The 26406-nt window shown below is 41.0% G+C and overlaps 1 protein-coding gene across 8 annotated transcripts; it reads right to left on the bottom strand.

The window, feature by feature from the left end:
- Positions 1-6250: 6250 nt before the first annotated feature.
- TATDN3 (TatD DNase domain containing 3) lies at positions 6251-26392 on the bottom strand. 8 transcript variants are annotated; one of them, XM_004778947.3, is made up of 10 exons: positions 26255-26391; positions 24556-24588; positions 23582-23655; positions 22846-22930; positions 17709-17771; positions 16341-16450; positions 16120-16175; positions 15002-15114; positions 9914-9994; positions 6251-6974 (listed from the first exon to the last, which is right to left on the bottom strand). In XM_004778947.3, the coding sequence occupies exons 1-10, from the start codon at positions 26318-26320 to the stop codon at positions 6831-6833; spliced, it is 825 nt and encodes a 274-aa protein (XP_004779004.2). In that variant the 5' UTR covers positions 26321-26391; the 3' UTR covers positions 6251-6830. The 8 variants fall into 8 exon arrangements, with proteins under 8 accessions (XP_004779004.2, XP_004778997.2, XP_004779001.1 ...); XM_004778940.3 differs by having other exon boundaries at positions 9914-9991; XM_004778944.3 differs by lacking the exon at positions 26255-26391 and adding an exon at positions 25693-26247.
- Positions 26393-26406: the final 14 nt, after the last annotated feature.

Genomic DNA, 26406 nt, shown 5'->3' with positions numbered 1-26406 from the left:
GATTTTCTGAGAACTGATTTCAAGGTGATACATCCAGCAAGGATGAATGGAGGCATCTCCTTTTTAAACGTTATCTTTTCCCATAATGAAACAAAGCAGCATCAACCTCTGTCATCCTGTAGTCACACAGGCCATTCAAAAGTGAGTCCTTCTTGCGTTAGGGCCGTCACACGGGCTCCTCTCTGCCTGGGGAGTCTTTCCCCATTCTTCTCAGATCTGGCCCCTTCCAACCCTTCAGCATCTCAACTAGCAGGTCATGTCCTCAGAGGCTCTAACTGACTGCCACGTCTGAAGTAGAAAGAACTCTGTCGTGCAACTATTTATTGCTAACCAGGCAAGAACACAAGTCATGGAATATGTTCTCACAAGTTCAGTGAAATCCTTGCCCTCACTTTGCTACTCATGGACGAGCAGCATCCGCAGTTTTTCTGAAATATTGGATCTTTGGCAAAAGGGAGGGAAACTTTTCCTTTCTTCCTTTGTGGGTTCTTTGGCTGGTTAATAATTAAGTTGATGTCAGAGTAACAGGAGACAAATTTGATTTCATAGGAGAGCTCACCAACACGTGAGACTCAAAGGAAGTGACCAAAGCAAAACTTACCTTTCAGACAAAGAAACAATTGGTGAGGAATTGACAAGTGTGGGCTTGGGCCAGTCAACTGGTGAAGCAGCAGTGAGTGTTGTACAGCCTCCCAGTGCGAATTCCCTGTCTCTACGTCCGGATCCGGGACGCTACCTTCCACAGGGGAGACTTCCTGCTTGCAGGAGGGATAAAGGAAGCTCAGAGTGTCCTTACACAGCTGCTGCCTAAGTAACTGTGATTCAGAATAACCCAAATAATTAATATTGCAGAGGGGCATATTTTAGGGCGGTCTGCCATGAAGCCCACCACAGGCTTCACCCCAGCTCGACTGAAACGGAACCTGTCTTTTAACAAGATCCTCAGCTGACATTAAAGTTTGAGGAGCACTGCAGCACCCAGACACCTTGGAGTCACTCCATTTTCCCGCACACAGCTCTCAGCTTTGGCTGCACCTCAGAAACATCTACGGAGCTTTCCGAAAATTCGTTTTCCTAGACCCTGATTCCAGCATTCTCATTTAAATAATCTGGGTCGGGAGGACATACTTTTTAAAAGCTCCCCTGGGGTACTGCTCTGTAGCCAGGAAGGACAGCCACCGTTCTGGCTGGGGCTGAGTGAGGCTTCCAGTAAAATTCAGGTGACAGGATCCTCTTTAAGGGGGTGAATTCCAGACCAGAAGAAACCCTGGGCCTCAGGCATCATTCTGAAAAGTACAGGCCAGGGGTCCGCAAACCATTTTCTGTAAAAGGCTAAAGGTATTTTAGTCTTTACCTTGATGTGATCTCTGAAGCAACGAGTTAATTGTCGCTGAGAACAGACACAGGAAAATGAACGAGCATCACTGTGTCCCAATAAACCTGGGAAATCTGAATTTCATATAATTTTCACATATTGTAAAATATTATTCTTTTGATGTTTTTCCAACCATTTATAAATATATCTAACTCATGCAAGAATTATATAGCTAATCCAAATATCTGTTTACTCATTGCACCAATGAAAAGTTTTCTCTATTTTTAAAAATTTCACATATTTCAATGACAGTTCCAGACTCCTTAACTTCTTTTAACAATTAATGCTTTGAGTTGGGCCCAGGATCAGAAAGTTAGAAGAAGCAGATGAAAATGGACTTACATACAGAATTCCTCTATTAGGGAGCTACTGATTGCAGAAGGAGCCTGTTAAAATGGACTTTAAATTTGTTTCGTGAAAGTATCGCATTGATGAATTTTGTGGTGGTGGTGAGGACAGAAATGTGAGACACCCACAGGGAGGAATTTTGTGGACTACGACAGCAGTCAGAGTTCCTAATTTTAAGAAACAGAAACCAACTTGGAATAATTGAGGCAGGCAAGAAATTTATTAAATATATTGGATAGCTCATACAAGCTCCAAGAAGGCCAGAGAACTGGGTTTGTAGGCTACAGAGCTAGAAACAATGCCCACATCGGGCCACAAGGCGCAGGAAGTCTCAGGGCCTTTGGACTCTGGATACAGCAATGCCATCAAGGCCACCAGCACCTCTCAGCTGGGTGCAGCTGCTACCTCCCACCCCGGCACGGTGTCCTAAAGCTGTTTCTTTATCTTTACATCCTGGTTTCAGATTCTTTATCTTTACATCCCTGGTTTCAGATTGCAACTAATTGGTCGAACTTAGGTCACATAACTGTCATAGTTGGTAAGAAAAATTGGGAAAGCAAGTATTTGGCATTTTCAGTTTCTAGAGTGGAAGGTGGGCTGTGTCTCGTAACAGATTCCACAAATACAGGAAAAGTGGAGAAAAAGAATGAAAATGTTAAATGCAGCATAGCCTTTGCCTTATCCCCAAATCAACACGTATCCTTCCTTGCTCTAAGAATGTGTTTTTAAAATGCTTTCACGAGACAAATCGCCATCCCCATGGACTGCCAGTGCTATATCCCTTAACAGTAGCCGGACACATGATGGTGAGTATTGTGGAGGCACGTACTGCATGGAGCACTGGGTGTGCTGCATAAACAATGATTTTTGGAACACTGAAAAAAATAAAATAAAATAAAATTTGAAGGGAAAAAAAGATATAAACAACAGAAACGAAATCTAGCTAATTTAAGGAAATGAACTTACTGAAGGATATTGGATAAAATCTCTGGAAGGGCTGAGAAACCAAATTCATGGCATTGAATTAGAAGCATAAGGACCACTGTCACAGCCACTGGGCACAGACTGCAGTGAACACTGCCAACCTTGCCGAGCTGGACTCTAAATTCACTGCGATCCTGCCCACCCTCATCAGAATGAAGTCGGTCAGTCCTGGCCTATTCGTGTTCCTGGACTAATTCAAACTCAAGGGTGGGTCATGGCATCAGTGACTTGGTCGCAAAGAAGGCTGCAGAGTGACTGCCTGGCACTCTCAACTTCTACAAGGTGAGAGATTCTCTAAAGAAAGCAATTCACATGCATCATGGCCAAAAAATAAAAAGACAGTCAGATGCCCATCCGTACGAACCTCAAGACGCCGCCTCTCTCCTACCGCTTCCCTTAGTTACTGCTTATCTACTCAACTTCAGAGTTCTTGATTTTAAATATCTGAAGGACGGCTTTTTTTTTTTTTAAAGATTTTAAAAAAGTTTATTTATTTATTTGGCAGACAGAGATCACAAGTAGTTAGAGAGGCAGGCAGGGGCGGGGGGAAGCAGGCTCCTGCTGAGCAGAGAGCCCGATGCAGGGTTCGATCCCAAGACCCTGAGATCATGACCTGAGCTGAAGGCAGAGCCTTTAACCCACTGAGCCACCCAGGCACCCATGAAGAATGGCTTTTGAAGGATATTAAATTAATGCGAAGATCAAATTGGGTTATTTGGGGGAAAGTGCTGGAATGGAAGTCAGGGGATCATGATCTCAAATGCATCACACATAAAATGTGAGCATTTATACGATTTACTTAAATTACTTGGGCTTCAGAATCAATCCACAGAAAGGTCCTGTACAGAGGACATCAGACTTTTAACACTTTCTGCCTTTTTTTTTTTTTAAAGATTTTATTTATTTATTTGACAGAGAGAGCACAAGTAGGCAGAGCAGCAGGCATGGGGAGAGAGAGAGAAGCAGCTTCTCCACTGAGCAGAGAGCCTGATGAAAGGTTGGATCCCAGGACTCTGGGATCATGACCTGAGCCGAAGGCAGACACTTAACCGACTGAGTCACCCGGTCGGTTGCTCTTATATGTTATGCATGGTTCTCTGTATTTATTATATTCAACTATTAACTTGAGAAATGTTATTTGTACCAGTTTTAATGAGCAAAGTATAAATAATACTCAGGTTATTAATGAATTACAGAGATGCTCACCAAAGAAGCCATATTTTTTGGAGATGTACTTGCTTTGGAATTAGCCAAAAATAAGGAGGGGGAGGAGGGCATACTAGGATGTTTTCGCTTGGAGCCTCCTCGGGTTTAAGCTTTTAACACTGATAATCTCTGAATTATCTAATTTCTTTCCACTCTATCCTTCTGACTAACTGTAACTATTAGCACAGACTCTGTCATAGTTTTAAAAGGGCTGTGAAAAAAAGAAGCGCAGTGAGATTTGCTTAGGATTGAAAAGTTAAGCTCTAAAAAGCAAAGAACAGTTACTGGAAACCCTCTGTAAATCACTCAGATCCTGTAAATGAAATGTCAGTCCAAATATGATACTGTGAAGTATTTAATCAAAAGCATGAAAGGGGCAAGAAAGGGCAAATAAAAAAATTAAACTCCGAAGTACGAGTGTACCTCAAGCGCGCAAACACACAACTCTTCTTTATATTCAGCTTAGAAGAAGCATCTGGGGGAGGGGAAGGAAACAGGCAACAGCAAGAGGACGGTGGAGGGTGTTGAACAAAGTAGTGGGCAGGAGACAGAGAAGCAGCCCCAGCAAGGTGATCAAATGAATGCTTGGTCGCATAATAATAAAGAAAAGAGTTGATATTAATTTTTCTTTTTTAATTTAAAGAATAATACATATTCATCTGATTCATCAGTAAGGAAGGTCACCATACGCTGGCAGGGGGAGGGGGAGAAGAGCCCTTCTAGCCTTTTACTTGGGGAAGGATGTTCCTACAGAACATAAAAGCTCTGTTTTTGTGTGCAGGTGGCGACCACTGGGTGACTCAGTGGGTTAAGCCTCTGCCTTCTGCTCAGGTTATGATCCCAGGGTCCTGGGATTAAGCCCAGTATCGGGCTCTCTGCTCCATGGGGAGCCTGCTTCCCCTTCTCTCTCTGCCTGCCTCTTTGCCTACTTGTGATCTCTGTCTGTCAAATAAATAAGTAAAATCTTAAAAAAAAAAAAAAAAAAAAAAAGGATCTGCTTCTCTGGACCATGAGAGTTTATTCCTATTTTTCAGAATGTTTAACATTAGGAAATCTTTGAATAGCATTTAATACACTTAAAAGTGTGGAGATGAAAAATATGTACCTCAAAACAAAACAAAAGCCCAATCAGTGAAAAGGTATAGAACATTAAATCTCCATTTCGAAGAGTAGACTGAAGGAGAACATTCTAGCTTGTCAGCTGCAGTCAGTGGACTAACTACCTCCACTCGCTCATTTAAAAGATATGTAAGAGCATATGATACTGCAAACCTTGTTTCAGACCACAGAGAAGATGCAAGAAGAAAAAAACTGGTTTGTTCTCAAATGGTCTGTAATTTCTTAAGGTGAAAACATACACAAGGTAACCTTAGTAAAAAGGAATGTGTGTTAAATGTCATCAAACTGGTTTTGTAGAACCTCATTCCTCCTTTTTTATAGTACTTCTCACATTGCTTTGGGATTATTGTCTCCTTTATTACATTTGGAACTGAAGGCAGGGACCATGTCCTATTCCTCTCTGTAGCCTTATGGACCTAGATTAGTGGGAAACCCACTGGAGAGGCTCCACAGCTGTGTGATCAATGAAACGAATAAGCTGATGAGGAAATGGAGAACGGGGCTGCACAGTTTAGGCGGCAGGAATCGCTTCTGGCTGGCTGATGAGGCTGGGGGAAGTCATTCAAATGGATCTTAAAAGATTTGTAGGTGAAAGCTGACAAAGGGAGTGTGGGCAGAAAGGGCAGGAAGTTGGCAGAAGAAATACAGAGCTGAAAGAGAGAGCCAGAAGTCTGATTTTAATAGAACCTCCCACTGCATTAGGAATTTCAACTCATAATGCTGACCGGTGGCCAAGCGCCCCGCCTCTCTTTCTTAGTCTAGTTTGGTTTGAACAGTCTGCCCCAGAACTAGTTTTGAGTCCTCTATAAATAAATTAATTTCAAAAGATTAATGATTATATAAAGTCACTTAGCTTTTTAGGAAGTTAACTTTTTTCTATGATAGGTACTTTCCCCAGTATTTTTCTGCTTGTGTAATTTAGTAGAACAAAATACCCAGGCTTTGGTATGGGTCACAACACCAAGTAAACTACATGTAAGATTTTTTAAAACTGTGGTAAAATACACATAATCAAATACCACTTTAATAACTTCCGGGTGTGTGGGTTAGTGGGGTTACCTGTATTCACACTGTTGTGCGACCATACCCACCATCGATTCATGGAACTCTTTGCAGCCAAGATTTTTAAAACTTAAAAATATAAAATATCACTATATGCAAAAATAGACACATTTTAATAAAGCTATGTACATTTTAAACATGTGACAATATTCAGACTGGAACTTAAACTCAGTTTATTACCCAAACTTTGGGGTTTGGCATTTAATGGTGATTGCACACACCACTGGCCTCATAAGTCAGAATCTACCATCAATATAAAAACGTATACATTTTTCTCTTAAAAAGAAGTAATTCAAAGTACAAACAATTCAATGTTACAAATCCAGAAAAGAGATCTCTGACAGTGTAAGAAACGAGACGATCTCCTTCTGCAAGATAAATCCTGTGGTGGCTAAGGATCAAACATTAGTTGCGCCAGCAGCGCTCAGGTCTTAGCTGGGGAAGCCTCCCTTGCCAGAAGAAATGGTTTCAGGTCATATGGTCGTTCTACTTAATGGAATACGGTAAAAAGCAGAAGTGTTTCCCAATCTCCTGCTAGGACTCCAATAATTACAAGGAAGCACAAGCACAAGACAGACTCAGAATCCAGGGTTTCAGGATCTAAGTCTGGTTATTAGAAATACTTCTCTAAAATGATAATCTTCTATATCGTTACATAATGGCTTCTTCAGTTCAGACTCTTAATCAGAACATTTCTTGCTCTCAAATGCTTCCCCTGCAGCATTTGGTTTTGAAGCTACTTCAGGAGCAGGTGCCGAAGCCTAGGAAACAGTCTCAATGCATTCTGTGTTGTCACCTCTATAACTTCTTCTACTGGGATCCCCTTTACCTGGGCAATATATTCTGCTGAAATGGAAATGTTTTGGGGTTCATTTCGTACCTGAAACAGAATAAAACAGAAAGTGTATCAGACGTGACACTCAGGGTGGAAATCTTGGAGACCATCAATAAAACAGAATGCAGTGAGCTGGTAAAAACCAATGAGCTCTTCTTTTTTAACAGGTAGGTTAGGAGAGGCAAGGAGCCAAGCCTGGGGAGAAGGCCCTGAACTTAAGCTTAAAAGCTACAGCCGCAAGGCTGGCCTGTACAACGCTGACGGTAGTCGGTGTTGCTCTTGGAAAGAGCCCTGGTTATTACTATTGAGGCCCCGGCGCCTAGGAGACAAAGCAGCGTGGGGGTGGTGACCACTTGGTGACCTGCCCGGCCAGGTGGATTAACTGTGCTTAGTCTGTTATGTAAATGACTCCTTGTGAAGGTCACTGCTCTACGGCTGGGCCTCTTCACCTCGCAGGTTATATTACAGTTGGATTCAAGAATTGCTACGGTGTGGGGCACCTGGGTGGCTAAGTGGGTTAAAGCCTCTGCCTTCAGCTCGGGTCATGATCCCAGGGTCCTAGGATCGAGCCTCACATCGGGCTCTCTGCTCCGAGGGGAGCCTGCTTCCTCCTCTCTCTCTGCCTGCCTCTCTGCCTGCTTGTGATGTCTGTCTGTCAAATAAATAAATAAAATCTTAAAAAAAAAAAAAAAAGAATTGCTACGGTGTATCTGGAAGACTAAATAGATTGTGTATTATGGTATTTCACTAATTCTAAGATGCATTTCCTCCTATTTAACATCTCTGAAATTGATGGATGTTTTACTTACATGAAATGGCATGTCATAGCATAAATGGCGGTGCTTTTTCCTTTTTTAATGGTTACAAAATAGTGGTGTATCTATAATCAGTAGTATTTAGATTTTATGAATTTCATTTTTTTTTTTTTAAAGATTTTATTTATTTGACAGACAGAGATCACAAGTAGGCAGAGAGGCAGGCAGAGGCAGAGAGAGAGAGAGAGGGAAGCAGGCTTCCTGCAGAGCAGAGAGCCCGATGCGGGGCTCGATCCCAGGATCCTGAGATCATGACCCGAGCCGAAGGCAGCAGCCCAAACCACTGAGCCACCCAGGCGCCCCTGAATTTCATTTTTTTTTTAAGATTTTATTTATTTGACAGAGAGATCACAAGTAGGCAGAGAAGCAGGCAGAGAGAGAGGAGGAAGCAGGCTCCCCGCGGAGCAGAGAGCTCGACGCTGGGCTCAATCCCAGGACCCTGGGATCATGACCAGAGCCGAAGGCAGAGGCTTTAACCCACTAAGCCACCCAGGCGCCCCTCATTTTTTTTTTTTCTACTCAGGATGATAATGTTCAGAGGAATAAGAGAACTGTTAAAGTTTAAAAAAATTGACCTTGATAATCAGCCTAAAAAAAAACAAGGAAAAATGTGCACCAAGATTTTTGCTCGGGGACATTCATCATATTGTTTATGATACTACATTGGAAACAACGTAAATGACAATAGCAAGTTACGTATATTATGGACTGTTCACACACTGGAATATTCAGTTATTTAACATGATAAGGAGGAGTATATTTATTGACATATACAGGTATTTATCATGTAAAAGCAAGTCATGAAATGTGTTCAAGTGAATTTTATTTTTATGAAAAATATATATTAATATAAATACATATAAATATTAAAAAGGGTGGAAGGATGGTTAAGCCTCTGCCTTTGGTTCAGGTCATGAACTCGGGGTCCTGGGATGGAGCCCCGCATCAGGCTCCCTGCTCAGCGGGGAGCCTCCTTCTTTCTCTCCCTCTGCCTGCCGCACCCCCTGCTTGTGTGCTCTCCCTCTCTCTGTCAAATAAATAAAAACCTTAAAAAAAAGAGAAAATGTTGTTTTAGTGCTTGCCTTAGGATTTTTTGTGTACATCTTTAATTAAATAAAGTCTATCTTTAAGTGATATCATATCCCTTCACATATAGTATAAAAAATCTTCCAATAGGATAACTTCCATTTTTCCCTCTTCAGCCCTTATGCTATTGCTTTCATGCATTTTATTTTCGTATATATTGTAAAGCCAACAGTATACTATTAAACTCTTTTTGTTTAGTCAATTATCATTTAGAGATATAAATAACATAAGAATATTACAGTGTGGATTAAGTGAAATAACGTATATGAAATGTCTATCAGTGTCTGGTAGATAGAAGATGCTCAGGAAATGTTTATTTTCCTTCTTTTAATGAAGCTCTGTTTCTTTCAGTATAAATGTTGATACAGTCATGGATTTACTGATGTGATCTTTGCTCTACATTTTGTAGAAGAAATGGGTTTTTGTTAAAAAGTTTATTTATTTATTTGAGAGAGAGAGTGAATGAGAGAGAGAGTACCAGCAGGGGGAGGAGCAGAGGGAGAGGGAGAAGCAGACTCCCCCTCCTGCAGCAGGGATCTGTCCGTGTACTCTGGGATCATGACCTGAGGCACTTAACCAGCTGAGTCAGCCAGGCACCCAGAGGAAACAGTTTCAAAGAGATTAAGTAACTTGCCCAAAGTCACACACCTAGCGGGTAGCAGAGAAACTGAGCCTTTTTTACTATACTGGTCTGGCTCTGATTATTATGTAAGTTAACACTGGCCAATATCTAAGAGTATCTGCTGGAGCACAACAGCTATGCAATTAATAAAACCTCTCAACCAAGCATTAAAACAGGATTCCAGTGGGGGCGCCTGCGTGGTTCAGTTTGTTTCGGCTCAGATCATGATCTTGTGGTCGTGGGATCAAGCCCTGTGTCAGGCTGTGCTCAGTGTGGTGGCAGCTCAGTGTGGGATTATCTCTCCCTCTCATTCACTCTCTCTCTTTCAAATATATAAATAACTTCTTGAAAAAAAAAAAAAGGATTCCATTGTATTTATACCATAATGAGAAACACAGCTAAGGAAAAATAACTCAAAAGAAAGACAATCTAAATAATGTAGGAATTAGATAATCATTTACCTGTTTTTCTGGTCCTAGTGCAGGTGAATCTGTTTCTAAGCAAATTGAAGTTAAAGGCAACTGTTTCACAAGTTTCTGCTTCTTAGAGAAAAGAGAAAGCTAGTTAGTTTAAAACATGAGACATAAAAATTAAAAAAAAAAAAAAAGCATTAAACCCATATACCAATGCATTCTACTTGGCAGGAACCTAAAATTCATGCTTTCATATTCAATTAATTACTAAAATTTTCAACTGTTACTAAATGTTACCACAATAAATGTAGCTACCATCGGTCCCCATACAAGATGATCACAGTACTATTGACTATATTCCCTGTGCTGTACTTTTCAACACTTGTTTTTTGTAACTGAAAGTTTGTACCTCTTAACCCCCTTCACCTATTTTGCCCATCTCCCCACCCCCTTTCTTCTGGCAACCACCAGTTTGTTCCCTTATGAGTCTGTTTGGTTTTCTTTGTTCATTTGTTTCGTTTTTTAGATTCCACATAAAAGTAAAATCACATGGTATTGGTCTTTTTCTGTCTGATTTATTTCACTTAGCATAATACCCTCTTGGTCTATCCATTTTGTTGAAATGGCAGGATTTCATTCTTTTTTATGGCTGAATACTGAAACACTGTTTATAACAGTGAAAAACTAGAAATGACCTAAACTTTACTTAAGGTAGTGATTAAATAAATTAGGGTACATCCACATTGTGAAGTATTATGTAATCACTTTAAAGATAAGGCAGATTCCGTACTTAGAGACACAAGCAGATATCCACAAATTTTCCTAAGTATTTGGAAATTGAGCAACACACTTTGAAATAACTGATATGGTCAAAGAGGAAGTCACAAGGTAAATTAAGAAATATTCCAACTGAAAGAAGGTGAAAATACAGCAACTAGCAGAATCTGTGGATTGCAACTACCAGGTCTGGTTAGTGCTAATGCAAGTACAGCAGCAAAGGTTTATATGAGAAAACAAGGTTTGAAATAAATAAAGTTCTACCATAAACTATAAAATGAAGCTATAAAAAGCATAATATGCAGCCATACCTTGTTTTATTGTGTTTCACAGATAGTGAGGGTTTTTTTGTTTGTTTGTTTTTTATAAATTGAAGGTTTGTGGCGACCCTGCAGGTCTATTGGTGCCATTTTTCCAAAAGCATTTTCTCATTTCGTGTCTCTGCAACACGTTTTGGTAGTTCTTGCAATATTTTAAACATTTTCATTGTCATTATATTTGTTACGCTCGTTTGTGATCAGTGATCTTTGACATTGCTATTGTGATTGTTCTGCAGCACCACAAACTGTGCCCATATGAGAAGGTACATTTATTTATTTTAAAGATTTTATTTATTTAGGGGCGCCTGGGTGGCTCAGTTGGTTAAGCGACTGCCTTTGGCTCAGGTCATGATCCTGGAGTTCCAGGATCTAGTCCCACATCCGGCTCCCTGCTTGGCAGAGAGTCAGCTTCTCCCTCTGACCCTCCCCCTTCTCATGTTCTCTCTCTCTCTCTCAAAAAAACAAATAAAATCTTAAAAAAAAAAAAAAGGTTTTATTTATTTATTTATTTGACAGAGAGAGCACAAATGGGGAGCAGCAGAGGAAGAGGGAAAAGTAGACTCCCCACTGAGCAGAAAGCCCAATGCGGGGCTCCACCCCAGGACCCTGGGACCATGACCTGAGCCAAAAGCAGATGCTCAGCTGAGCACCCCCTGCACCCCAAGATGGTAAGTTTAATTGATAAGTCTTGTGTGTTCTGATCGCTCCACTCACCAGCCATTCTGTTTTCTCTCTCCCTCTCCCTGGGCCTTTTCCCTGAGACACACACTATTGAAATTAGGCCAACTAAAAACACTACAGTGGCCTTTAAGTGTTCAAGGGAAAAGAAGAGTCACACATTTCTCATTTTAATCAAAAGCTAGAAATGATTAAGCCGGGTGATAAAAGCCAAGATAGGCTGAAAGTGAAACTTCTTGGCTTGTTTACTGAGTTGTGAATGTGAAGATGTTCTTGAAGTGGTGCTCGAGGGAACACACAAATGATAAAGCAAAACAGCCTTATTACTGATACGAGAAAGTCTGAGTGATCTGGATAGAAGATTAAACCAGGCACAGCCCTCCCTTAAGCCGAAGCCCCATTCAGAGCAAGGCCCTTCAATTCTATGTGGGCTGAGAGATGGCAGGAAGCTGCAGAAGAGCTTGACGCTAGCAGAGGTTGGTGCGTGGAGTTTCCAGAAAGAAGTCGTCTCTGAAACATCAAGGTGAAATGAGAAGCAGCCAGTGCTGATGGAGAAGCTGCAGCAAGTTACCCAGAAGATCTAGCTAAGAGAATTCGTGAAGGCAGCTAAACAATAGATTTTCAACGTAGACAGTCTTCTGTTGGAAGAAGATACCGTCCAGGGCTTTCCTGGCTAGAGAGAAAAAGTCTATGCCTGCCTTCAAAACTTAAAGGACAGGCTGACTCTCATTAGGAGATAATGCAGCTGGTTGACTTTAAGTTGAAGCCAGTGTTTACTCACCATTCCCAAAACCCTAGGACCCTTAGAAATAGTGCTAAACCTATCCTTTTTTTTTTTTTTTAAGATTTTATTTATTTATTTGAGAGAGAGAGCATTAGAGGGGAGAAGGTCTGAGGGAGAAGCAGACTCCCCATGGAGCTGAGAGCCTGATGTGGGACTCAATCCTGGGACTCCAGGATCATGACCTGAGGTGAAGGCAGAGGCTTAACCAACTGAGCCACCCAGGTGCCCCCACTAAATCTATTCTGCTTGTGCTCTATGAATGGAACAACAAAGCTTGCGTGCAGGCACATCTGCTTACGACATGATTTGATAAAAATTAAGTCCACTGTTGAGACAAAAGGATTCCTTCCAAAATATTACTGCTTATTGATAATGCACCTGGTCCTCTCAGGGCTCTGATGGAGATGTGTGCGGAGAGTAGTGTTGTTTCCATGCCTGCTCACATAACATCCATTCTGCAGTGTGTGGATCAAGGAATAACTCTGACTTGCAAGTTTTATCATATAAGAAATACATTTTTGTGAGGCTACAGTTCGTATCACACAGACAGTGATTCCTTGGATGGATCTCGGCAAAGCAAACTGAAAATCTTCTGGAAAGGATTCCCCATGCTACATGTCATTAGGAACATTTGTAAGTCAGAGTAAGAGATCCAAATATCAACATTAACACAAGTTTGGAAGAAATTGATTCCAACCCTCATAAACGACTTCGAGGGCTTCAAGACTTCAGGGGGGAAAGTAACTGCAGACGTGGTGGGAACAGTCCGAGCACCGCAGTCAGAAGTGGAGCCTGAAGATGAGAATTAACTATTGCAATTTCACAGTAAAGCTTGAATGAATGAATGAAGAGTTGTTTCTTAGGGGTGGAATCTATTCCTGGTGAAGACACTGTGATGATTGTTGAAACAACAAGAGATTTAGAATATTACATATATTTAGTTGACAAAGAAGTAGCAGGGTTTCAGAGGATGGACTCCAATTTCAAAAGAAGTTCTGCTGTGGGCAAAATGCTATCAAATAGCAACACAGGCTACAGAAAAATCACTTGTGAAAGGAAGGGTTAATGGATGCAGCAAACTTCACTGTTGTCTTATTTTAGGAAATTGCCAAGCCCCGCCAGCCTTCAGCGACTGTAACCCTGGTCACTCCGCAGCCACCAGCACCGTAGGAAGCTCTCCACTGGCAAGGAGATGATGACTCACTGAAAGCTCAGATGATGGCTAGCATTTTTAAAAAAATAAAATATTCTTGTTCATTTATTTTTAAAATTTTACTTATTTATTTGAGAGAGCGAGTGAGCGAGCGAGCAAGCACACACCAGCAGGGAAGGGTAGGGGGTAGAGTCTGAAGCAGACTCTTCTTCCAGACACAGGGCTGGACCCATGACTGCAAGACCATAACCTGATTTCAAACCAAGAGCTCAACACTTAACTCACTGAGCCACCCAGGTGTCTCACAATAAAATACTTATAAGTTAAGTACATTATTTTTATTTTTTTTTGGACACAGTGCTACTGCACACCTAACAGGCTATGGCATAGTGTACACATAACTTTTACATGTACTGGGAAACCAAAAAATTCACCTGACTTGCTTTACTGTGATATATGCTTTATTGCAGAGGTCTGGAATGGAACCTGCAACGGCACTGAGGTATGCCTGGATCGTGACCAAGGAGAATTGAGCCAAGGAATACCAGGTTAGTTCAACACTAGAAAACCAATCAATACAATTTACAGACCAAGAAAAGAAAACCAGTATGATCAGCTCAGTAGAGGGAGAACAAACATGTGATAAACATTAAATGGAAATAAGGTTGATAGAAATAAAGAGTTTCTTTAAAAAGAAAAAAAAATTTTGACAAAATCTAACTTTTTTTTTTTTAAAGAATTTATTATTTATTTGGAAATGAGAGAGACAGTGTGAGCGGGAAGGGGCAGAGGAAGGAGAGAGAGAATCTCAAAGCAGATGCCCCACTAAGCACGGAGCCTGATGCACGGTTCAATCCCAGAACCCTGAGATCACGACCTGAGCTCAAACCATGAGCTGGACACTTAACCAAGTGAGACACCCAGTGCCCCAGATTATTTGTCTTTTTAGTTGGTGAGTTGTAATGGTGTTTTATATACTTTGGATACTAGACCCTTATCAGATATAATTTGCAAATATCTTTTCGCATTCTGTGGGTTATCTTTTCACTTTCTTGATAGTGTCTTTTGAAGCATAAAAGTTCAAAAATTGTTTTATTTTGGAAGTTTTCAATTTTGCCGATGTCCAATTTACTTATTTTTTCCTTTGGTTGCTTGTGCTTTTGGTGTCATATTTAAGAAACCACTGCCTATTCCAAGGTTACAAAGATATCAATTTGTTTTCTTCTAATAGTTTTATAAATTTCAGCTCTCTTAGGCTTAGCTCTTTTACTCATTTTTAAGCTACTTTTCATATAAGTATGAGGTAGGAACCAACGATTAATTTTTATAATGTAACTAGAATAGTATTACAAGCATGTAATAAAAACTCATGTTTTAAAGGGTATTTCACAAAGCATAAAATGAGGCTTAGTTATGGAACTTACCTGTCCGCTTCTTATTACAGAAGGAGGAATTGAGAAGAAGTACCCAGCTTTAACTCCTTCCATCGCTACAGATGGCCGACCATCAAATGCGTGCAGGAGCACTTTGTCAGCACCTGTTAAAGATTCAAGATAATTTAGAGTTTCCTTTCATTTCCTTAACAAGAAGTTTTCCCACTAATCAAACTGGGCAACACAGATTATAAATTTTGAGTAAATGTTGGTCACTGTAATATAAAGATGAGGTTCTATGGCTTCCTTTTTTTTTTTTTTTAATTTATTTAAGTAATCTCTACACCGCATATAGAACTTGAACTTAAAACCCTGACCCAAAACTTGGGTCAGTTTTCTGTATATGTACATACTGTGTGTCAAAATAAAGGCTTAGTACCAAAAAAAGCACTTAAGTGTATTTCTTACTGTGGATGGTACTTTAAAAAGTCTGAAAAGTAATGCTGTAAGATATATTTTTACTTCAGGAGCAACTGGTGAATACGACAGTGCATTTCAGGTATGATGGCCACGACCTGTATAATACCATTTTCTGAGGCAGCAGCCAGGAAACATGCAAGACACAGTAAACCCATCTTTGCTTTGTGTTTTTCATCTCTCATTAATCAGTTGCTTAAGCTGATTAAAAAATTAGGGCTGTTAATTTGTTTTTTTTTTTTTACGATTTTATTTATTTATTTGACAGAGGGAGATCACAAGTAGGCAGAGAGGCAGGCAGAGAGAGAGGAAGGGAAGCAGGCTCCCTGCTGAGCAGAGAGCCTGATACGGGACTCGATCCCAGGACCCTGAGATCATGACCCGAGCCGAAGGCAGCGGCTTAACACACTGAGCCACCCAGGCGCTCCAGGGCTGTTAATTTTTAAATGAAGGAATATAAATTACTTTCCCAATTTTTCGTTTGCTCTACGCTGGCCTTCTAAATGTCATAATCACACTTGAAAGTAGGCTGACTTGCAGAATCACCTCAGTTCACTTCCACCTCCGCCCTTACCCCACTCCCTTCCCTTCCTTTTAAGAAATCAAATTAAAACGCGGCTTATTCTATGAGAATATGGACTGGAACTGTTAAACGTAAATACTAGGCACACTTCTCTCAGGAAAATAAGTACCTTGCTCATTTAAGAGGCTGATGGTGGGTCTTCCAGCAGAGCGTGAGTGAACATTTCTGTTTAACAACAAAAAATTCCTTTTGGTACTTTATCTGAAAGTGTTATTTTTGTTCTATTAAAGTAATTCAGAGAATAAGAAATACAGAGCTTCATCTCAGGAGAATAACATTATTCAATTTTCTCTATAGCTATTAATATAGAAAGATGATTAATTAACCTACAAAGGCAAATTTAATCTTTTGGCTAACTGGACCTGTCGGATTAGGACTTGTCGCTGCTCTTCCTTCTGCTCATCGGTGCCAGCAAATCTAGGGGAGAAATCTAGTCCCACCTGTAACAGAAAAATAAAACAGATTTACATGTTTATGGTTTAATGAATTCAAAAGACATACTATGGAGCAGTGCTGTCCAAGAGAAATATGATGGGAGCCATACAGGAAAGCCACCTACATAACTTTACATTTTCTAGTAGCCACATTAGAAATACTAACAAGAATCAGGTGAAATTAATTTTAATGATATACTTTATTTAGTCCATATATCCAAAACATTATTATATAATCATATTATTATTTCAACACAAAATCAATATTAAAAAATAATTGCATTATTTTACTTTTTTGGGGGTGGTACTAAGACTTTGAAATCCTGTGTGTTTTATATTTATATGTATCTCAATTTGGACCAGTCACATTTCAAGTGCTCTACGAAGTTATTACATTGGACAGTAAAGATTATAAATCACTGTTTCTCTTGATACTATTTTGTCATAGACTGCTATAGTCTATATTCTATCTTTTTGTGGTAAGATTTATTTATTTGACAGAGAGAGATCATAAGTAGGCAGAGAGATAGGCAGAGAGAGCGGGGGAAGCAGGCTCCCCCTGAGCAGAGAGCCCAATGCGGGGCTTGATCCTAGGACCCTGAGATCATGACCTGAACCGAAGGCAGTGGCTTAACCCACTGAGCCACCCAGGCACTCCTATAGTCTACATTCTAAATTTAAGTGTTACTTTTATCTTCTGTCTTTGATTAGAAGTGGAGTTTATTACCAAGTGATAAAAATGCTTCCTGATTGTAAATTCTTTAATAAAAAATGTTCTTTAATTACAAACTCTAGACTATTTTTAAATTAAAAAAATATTTTATTTATTTATTAAATAAGTTCTATGTCCACTGTGGGGCTGAAACTTATGACCCTGAGGTCAAGAGTCACATGCTCTACCAACTAAGATAGCCAGGCACCCCAACAAAATCCAGTATATTTAAAGTATGTTTGTATATACTGTGTTAACTAAATGTAGAGATGATGCCTGTATTTAAGAAAAGGGAAAAAAAAGAACAAAGTACACAGAAATGCTAATAAAGTACTTTTCTTTTCATTAATATAAGTCTATAGTAGGTTTTCTACTGTCCTACCTCAGGCTCTTTTGCTTATTGAGAAGGTACTGACAAATTATTATCCAGCTAGATAAAGTGAGTATAATTATCTAAGTCAGTTATAATTACCAATAGCGAACTAACGATTATATCCGTCTATCACATGAAAGTCTAGATTAGAAGTCCTTTGATCAGCTATTTGGTGTTACCTCTCCAATTGCCAACAACTGATCTTTATAATTCTCCATAATAGGCAAAGCTACATCCAAATCCTAGGAGAAAAAAAGGAAATTTGTTTAAGTAGAAGGGTAAGGGAACTGATATTTTAGGAAACACCTTTTACATATCAGGCACTGTACCATATTGGGTCCTTTACATACATTCAATACCTTTAACCAGTAGAAGAGGTAGCCATAGTCATCCTTCTATAATGGTGAGCACTACTATTTGGAAATTTGAGTAGAAACAGCCCACACCCAGTCAGGTCACAAGAACATGACTTTCAATGAAAAGTCTCCCTTAAATACTTCCTAACATTTAGGAAGAATTTCCTGACATTTAGGACTGATTTGGATTTCCTCCTGCAATAGCTGACCAAGACAGAAGAAAGCCATCTTTGGTAGTCGCCTTTGTAATTGAGTTCCTGGGGAGTGGGCTGTGTTATGTCCTCCTCTCAAAATACTAATGGTTTTTGAGTTTTTTAATAGGAAAAATCTCATACATCCTTTGCACTATTTTCACTGATTTCTTTTGTGTTTATAATCCTGCTTAGCCTATTTTTGTTCTAAAGGTTCAACAGTCTAAACACTAATTATCACACATATGCTTGTCAATTATTCAAGTAACAAAGTACCGTGAGTTTCCATATTACTATTTCCATTTAAAGAGAATTTACTCTGTGAGAGTTCCCTTGTAAGACAAGGGAAAGACAAATATATGGAAAACTTGCTTCTAGATATTTTTCAAACTACTTTGAGGGTTTTAGTCTCAGGATATGTAAATTGTGAAGAACTTCTACTGAGGCTAGAACAAAGGAGAATTAAGAAAAGAGGTGCAGGAGGAGATTCTACAACTATACCTCTGGAGACAGAAAACCTGAGAGACAGAGTAGATCATGGCCTTAGAAATACATTCTAGTGGACTCGGTAAAGAGGATTTAACACTGTCATGAGAAGCTAAGAGACCAGAGAGCCTAGAGACCTAGAGGCCAGAGAAGGTGTCTAACAACAGCTGAGGAGGTTAAATGTCGTCAGCCAAAGCTTTTCCAATCAAATATCCAAACTGCTCTGTCTCTGAAGTTCAGAGGGGCTGGAGAAGTTGGAGATTACCCAGGAAATGGTTGATCGTGGAAAGTCTTAGAAAGAAAGTGTACATTTGGATGAAGACCAGATAGAGGAGAAAAATGCTTCTTGGAATATCTATTACTGTGAAAAAAGCAAAACAAATTTACAATGACACTGTTCCAACGCTCATGAAATAATCTGAAAGTTTCTGGCAAGTCAAGGATAGGAAATAGAAATTAATATAATTCATATTACTAATTTTATATGTGTGTATTTGAGTGTGCATGGTCTCTTCCATTTTATTTCAATAGATGTAAATAGTTTTATAAAGACATTCATAGGTCTATTTATTTATTTTTTTTTTTAAGATTTTATTTATTTATTTGACAGAGAGAGAGATCACAAGTAGGCAGAGAGGCGGGTAGAGAGAGAGAGAGAGGAGGAAACAGGCTCCCTGCTGAGCAGAGAGCCCGATGCGGGACTCGATCCCAGGACCCTGAGATCATGACCTGAACCGAAGGCAGCGGCTTAACCCACTGAGCCACCCAGGCACCCCATAGGTCTATTTCTGACTTCATTTCTTTTCCCACCTCTTGAATGATGTTCTCAAGATCTTTACATGCTAATGGTTCTATTATGTATTTTTAAAAAAGATTTTATCCATTTATTTGACACAGAGAGAGAGATCACAATTAGGCAGAGAGGCAGGTAGAGAGGGGGGTAAGCAGGCTCCCCGCCGAGCAGAGAGCCTGCCACAGGGCTTGACATGGAGCTTGACCACCCCCACCCCCACCCCGACCCTGAGACCATGACCAGAGCAGAAGGCAGAGGCTCAACTCACTGAGCCACCCAGGTACCCCTATTATGAGGTACCTATGACTAGGACTACTACCATTTGTTAGATTTATTCTGAATGATTTTAAATACAGTAGCTTTTTTATTAAATAAAATGTTTAGTCTCCACAGTCTTGAAAACAGGGTGAGGGGTGCATAACCCAAATAAGTGAAGTGAGCCAAGCAGGGATGGGAGACAACTGCAGAACACATGCCTTGCCTGCAGGGGGCAGTAGATCGCACACGGTGAATTGTGGTTCCCTGAAATAGCTCTGGGGCCCAAGCCCTGACTGGCAGTAGTATTTATTGAATGAATTAGTTCAGGAACATGCGGAAAGATTTGTGTGATGCAACTTTAATTTTAGATATGTTATTAGAGAGAAAGGAGGGGCAAAGGGAGAGAGAGAATCCCAAGCAGGCTCCACACCCAGGGCAGAACCCAATGTGGGGTTTGATCTCATGACCTTGGGATCACAACCTGAGCAGAAATCAAGAGTCCAACCTGGAACCGAATGAGACACTGAGGCACCCCAGCAACTTTAGTTTTATGAACCAAGTGAATTTACTTAACACCTACTACATACCATCTTTGTACCACATATTAGGGATTTATAATCTAATCATTATGAGAAAACCATACTACGGTATGGACTTCAAGCACACTAAGAATAAAAGAGGAATAACTGCTTACCTCTGGTGTTTTCCAGAGGGATATCCTGAGATTTTTTTCAGTTCATCCCTGCTGTAAGAATCTGGAATTACCTATCTATTGTTGCTATCTCATTAGCTTTTTAAGTTAAACAGTTCTGTCAGTTCTACATTCATGCCAAAATACGACAAATCCACCCACTTCCCCTCGCCTGTGCTGCTAGCACTCTGGTCCAGGCTACATCGTCTCTCCTAGGAACTACTCCAATAGTCTTCTCACTCCTCCTGTCTTCCTTTTTGGCACTCTTCAAGATTTGTTCTTCATACCATACCCAAGGGGATCTCTTCAAAATATAAATCCCAGGGTGCCTGGATGGCTTAGTTGGTTGGGCGACTGCCTTTGGCTCAGGTCACGATCCTGGAGTCCCAGGATCAAGACCCACATAGGGCTCCCTGCTTGGCAGGGAATCCGCTTCTCCCGCTGACCTCTCTCCCCTCATGCTCTCTCTCTCTCTCAAATAAATAAAATCTTTTAAAAAAAAGTATAAAATATATATATATAAATATATAGGATATATGTAAATAAAAATATACATTATATATAATATATAAAATATATAGAAATACACACACACACACATATATATATATATATATATATATATATATATATAACTCCAGCACAGCCCCAGACACAGTGCTCCCTGCCCAGTCCCTCTGACCTCACCACCATAACTTTTCCGTCTCTCCAGTCACATCAGCTCTCTTTCTGTTTCTTGACCACATCATACTTGTTCTTACCTTAGGGCCTTCATGCTGGGTTCTTTCCTTTGCCTACAACACTCTGAGCCCTCTCCCTGCAGGGCCAATTCCTTGGTAGCATTCAGGCTGCAGTTCTCATATCACCACCTCAGAGAGGCCTTCCCTGACTATAATCCAAAAATCAGCATCCACAATCCCTACCACATGATCTTGTTTTATTGTCTTAAGGCACTGACTGCTACCTATAGTTTTCCTGTTCAGGTATCTAATTGTAGATTGTCTGCTAGAATCTAGCTTCCATGAGAGGGATTTCATTCTACAGTGCTTAGAGCAGTGCATGGAATGCAGTAGGTGCTCAGTAAAAACACTTGTTGACTGACAGACTAAATGAATGCCTATTCATATAAATCTCTATATAAATCAAAGAAATCCTGTTCTGCTATGATCTCCAACATTTTGGGAACTGTATCTCTCAGCAATTTAATTTTATCATCCCAGGAGAACCACTCCACCTATAGAACAAGTATTTATTATTTTTTTAAGAGTTTATTTATTTGACAGACAGAGATCACAAGTAGGCAGAGAGGCAGGCAGAGATTGAGATGGAAGCAGGCCCTCTGCTGAGCAGAGAGCCCGATGCCCTGAGCAGAGAGCCCAGGACCCTGAGATCATGACCTGAGCCGAAGGCAGAGGCTTTAACCAACTGAATCACCCAGGAGCCCCGGACAAGTATTTATCATACCTGAAGTGAATTAAAAGCAATTTTGTTTCGAAATAAATAGAGCTACCTGGGGTATCCTAACGTAGGAATACAGATTCATTATTATAAAAAATGAAAGACCTTGTATTTTAATTTATTCATAGGTAACAAAAAGTCTTTACTTCTTCATAATGGGGAGCTATCAATCTCATTTTGTAATAAAGCACTTAAGAAACTGTATCTCCCTGATTCTGAGTCAGGAGACCAGTCTGAAATATGAGACATACTGGCTACTATGAGTCAGTGAGATCTTCTAGGAAGGATTTTTTTTTTAGAGATGGTATAAAAGCAGGGCAGTTTTTTTTTTTTTTAAGATTTTATTTATCTATTTGACAGCGAGAGAGAGCACAAGTAGGCAGAGAGGCAGGCAGAGAGAGAGAGAGAGGGAAGCAGGCTCCCCACTAAGCAGAGAGCCCCATGTGGGGCTCGATCCCAGGACCCCAAGATCACGACCCGAGCGGAAGGCAGGGGCTTTAACCCACTGACCCACCTGGGCACCCCAGCAGGGCAGCTTAATAGATCAAGAGCATTCCCTCAGAGACAGTTTAACGTTCAAGAAGATACTATGTACTGAACTCACCTGTTCCTTTATGGTACTACATCTATAAATTTGTATCTTTCTTTTTCTAGATATTTTATTACTTTTTGGCTAAAGCAATATGACAACATGGTAAAAACATGTGAAAGCAAGTCCCTTATAATTCTACCCAGCCATCACAGCGAATGTCATTTCTGTGTTTTTCCCTCTTATAGAATATATTTTTACATTTTAAAACACTTTCCTCATTGCTACATAAAACAAACCCTATAGTTGTCATCTTCCATGCATGCATTCCATACACACATATATTTAACACTCTACAAGTTAATTTTTCCTTTATTTCTGAGCCTCTGGGCTGTTTCTGTTTTTTCTCAAATACAAATAATGCTGCAACAAACACCTTTGTGAAAGGTAGCATTTCCTTCTTCTGGATTATTGCCTTAGAATATAAAGCAGAAAGAAGAGCATTACTGAATCAAGTATCTTTTTTTATACTTTTTGGTTTACATGACTTTTACCTTTGATGTGACACATCTTTGGTCTCCTGGAGAAACTCCTTGAACAGGGTGAACACCCAAGCAGGGCAGGACAAACCCCTTATATCTAAAAATGTAGAACAAATTTAGAAAGTGGAATATTGAACTAGTAGACAATGTTGTCCTAAAGAAAAAGTATGAAAGAGTTTCTTAAGGCTATGTTGATGTGATTTTTCTCTTTTCATTCTCTTTAAAATTGGATGACCTTTGATAGTACAAATATGACATCATAACTGCATCCTTATTAGCAACTCTTTAAATTTTTCTTTTTTTTTTTAAGATTTAATTTATCTATTTGAGGGAGAGAGCACAAGCAAGGGGAGGAACAGAGGGAGAGAGAGAGAGAGAAGCAGACTCTCCATCTAGCAAGAAGCCCAATGGAGGGCTCAGTCCCAGGACCCTGAGATCATGACCCATGCCGAAGGCAGACGTCCAACCAACTGACCCACCCAGGCGCCCCGCAACTCTCTAAATTCTTTTTTTCCCTTCAATTTTTAAAATTTATTTATTTGACAGAGAGAGAGATTCCAAGTATTCCAAGTAGACAGAGCAGCAGGCAGAGCGAGAGAGAGAAGCAGTCTCCCTGCTGAACAGAAAGCCCGACCTGGGGCCCTGATCCTAGGACTCTTGAGATCATGACCTGAGCCGAAGGCAGAGGCTCAACCCACTGAGCCACCCAGGCACCCCACCTCTTTAAATTCTTAATGAAAAGCAGCACCTTTCTGAAAGCTGCATAATCTTTTCAAATTCTCCTGAATGTTCAGCAACCACCACAAGAGCCGTAACATTGGCCTGAAACAAAAATGAATACAACAGTCTCAAACAATATACATCTAACATAACTGAACAGAAATTTAAAGTCTTCTGTACTTCTAGTTATTCTTGCTCACTTATAGTCTATCAGTATAATCACGACGGCTATCACTGAGTACTTCCTATGTTTCAAGCACTATGTTCAGTAAATAAAAATATTACCTCATTTAATCTATATGACCTTATGAGGTAGGCACTGCTGTAATCCATCATATTGATTAGAAATTTTGGATGGAGTCAAATAACTTGCTCAAGCTCATTGTGCCTGAGTAATGCCAGGGCCCATGCTCCTAATTAAGCTGCCATATTGAATGATGGCTGTGTATGTAAAAATGTACCGGCAACTGTTTCTGACTATCACTTTAAGAGAAAGCTACAAAGTGGTAGTTATAATGAATTTCATAACAACTTCTAAAAATTAGTTATTCTTTCCTGAAACAAATAAAAATGTCTCAGAAAAGTTTTATAATTTCTCCAAGATCTCTGGAATAATGTTAATTTTAGAACTGATAGATGGACCAATCTGTGCCATATAACTGGTAAGCAGGGTAGCTGTGGGAACAGGTTTTGGATTCAGACTATTCTGTCTATTACTTTACTAACAATGTATCTTTGGATAAATTAATCTCTAGGTCTGAGTTTCCTCCTCTAGCAAATGGGTAATGGTTAGCTATAAAATAGTAGCTTCTTCACAAGGATGTTGTGAAACATTAAATGAAATCATGTACAGAAAGGGCGTAGCTCAGTGCCTGGTATACAATAAACAGTTAATGCTACTTATTATTAACAAAGCAACATAGGCATAGTGTATCTAAATTTCAAGCTGTTCTAGCTTGAAATTAATAGGAAAACAAAAGGCAACTATAGATATTGACTTACTTTCTTGGCTTTCTCCAACACATCATCCAGATCCTAAAAAAAGTGCGAGTAATCACAATTATTTTAGATGAATAAGTAACTTCTCTATGGCTATATATATCAGTGTAGTTGAGGCAGCATAACAAATGACAACAATGGCAAGGAGCAGTGTGATAGATGTGAAGAGCTACACTGACCCGCCTTTTGTTAACTCTTCCTCTTAGTAAAATCTGCCTTCTGTTCCTATTCCACTAAAACAGAAACTGTCATGGTCAAATATAAAGGACACCTCCCTGTCCTCGTCTTACTCTGCCCCTCAGAGACATTAAGAGCTCCTCACTTGTCCATGCCTTCCTTCCTAGAAGTATCTCCTGCTCTTGGCTTCTGCAATGCCGCTCTCCTGCAAACTCTACCCTCCCCTAGCTGCTCCTCTCAGGCTCCTCAGCTGGCTCCCTCCTCTCGGATTTCAGGACTCTATTCTCCTCTCTCTGTATACAGCTCAGGTGATCTCATCCATAGGTTTTGATATCATCGTTATGCTAATTTTGAGCTCCAGCCTAGAATTCTCTCCTGAACCCAAACCTGCCAGTTAAAAAACTGACCATACGACATTTCCACTTGGGTGGACATTAGGCTTCAACATGTGCCCAACATAATTCTCCTCTACAAGCTTATTCCTTTTATCTGCCCTCCCCACCCGGTCTTCCTCCTCTCAGGGAACAGCATCCTCACGCCCTGTCTTTCCCTCCCTCTACACACCCAGTTCCTCAGCAAGTGCCCTAGATTCCAGCTCTAAAACACACACTGAATCCATCTGCTTTTCTCAAACTCCTCTGCAACCACCGTCATCTCCTGTCTATACACAGCAAAAGCCTCCAGACTGGTTTTCTAACTTCCGCACTTACTCTCCATCAGCAAAGCGTTCTTCAATGGAAATCAGATCTTGTCACTCTCCCTTGAAACCAACCAGCCAACCCACCCACCCCACCCAACACCTCTCCTGGCTCCACACTGTCCTTCCTGACCTGCTCCCCCTCGCCCCTGCAAACCTCCAGTCTTACTCCAGCGGCTCTCCAGCTCACCACCCCCCACCGAGCCCTTCTGCAGCTCGAACGCGTCAAATCCGACCCGCTCGCTTTTTACCCCCCCGCACACCACCTCCTGGCTTGGCGGCTCTTTGCCTTTCCGGCTCCAGCTCAAGTGTCAACAACCTCTTGAGAGGTCTTTCCCCCTTAGAGGCTCTGCTCTTCCTTCCATCAGCCTCTGTTTCCAGTTTGCGAGTAAACCGCTGTGTAACTCCGGGGTGGGGTGTGTGCTCTCCGCTCGCGTCTCTCCGCACCGCAGCCGCAGCACGCGGCGCGCCGGGGTGTCCGTCGGCAGCACCTTCCGCCCGGGCGGAGGGGACGCTCGGCCAGGCCCGCCCGGAGCTGCGAGGCCCGTGGGGTCAGCGGCTGGGTCAAGGGGAGGTAGGGGGACGCCGACTCGCAAACGGGAAGGGCTAACAGAGGCCGTGCAGGGGTAGAGGGTTTCGCGCTCCGCAGCGCCGGGAAGAAAAACCGGAAAGCCTGAGATTAGAGAGACAGGAGCCAGTCCCTCAGGGCCACGGACGCGACCCGGGAGGATCTGACGCTGCGTCCCAAGGCAGGAGAGCAAAATCAACCCGAAGGGAAAGGACCGGGGTGCCTCCCGCTCCCAGCCGCCGGGCCTCGCCCTTACATACGCTGTCAAAGACCGGGGCCGAGAGGTGGCAGTGACAGTCCACCAACCCCACGCCCACCGCCCCCATCGCCACCGCCACCGCCGCCGTCCACGCCCCCGCCGAGCTCCAGGCGGAACGCTGCCGCTGCAGGGGACTGTTTCCGGCCGGACGCG

This window comes from Mustela putorius, unplaced genomic scaffold, assembly GCF_011764305.1.
Source record: "Mustela putorius furo isolate JIRA1106 unplaced genomic scaffold, ASM1176430v1.1 tig00000785_pilon_pilon_pilon, whole genome shotgun sequence".
Classification (NCBI taxonomy): Eukaryota; Metazoa; Chordata; class Mammalia; order Carnivora; family Mustelidae; genus Mustela; species Mustela putorius.
This window is presented reverse-complemented; position numbering and strand designations above follow the sequence as displayed.

What these genes read in the sequence shown, in the direction of transcription:
- TATDN3 (XM_004778947.3), bottom strand. Translation starts at nt 26,320, where the DNA reads ATGGGGGCGGTGGGCGTGGGGTTGGTGGACTGTCACTGCCACCTCTCG. An exon ending in AGTTGTTGGCAATTGGAGAG is followed by an intron (nt 16,451 to 17,708) that starts GTAACACCAAAT and finishes TTTCTGTTACAG; the next exon opens with GTGGGACTAGATTTCTCCCC. An exon ending in CACTAGGACCAGAAAAACAG is followed by an intron (nt 6,975 to 9,913) that starts GTAAATGATTAT and finishes ATTCTGTTTCAG; the next exon opens with GTACGAAATGAACCCCAAAA.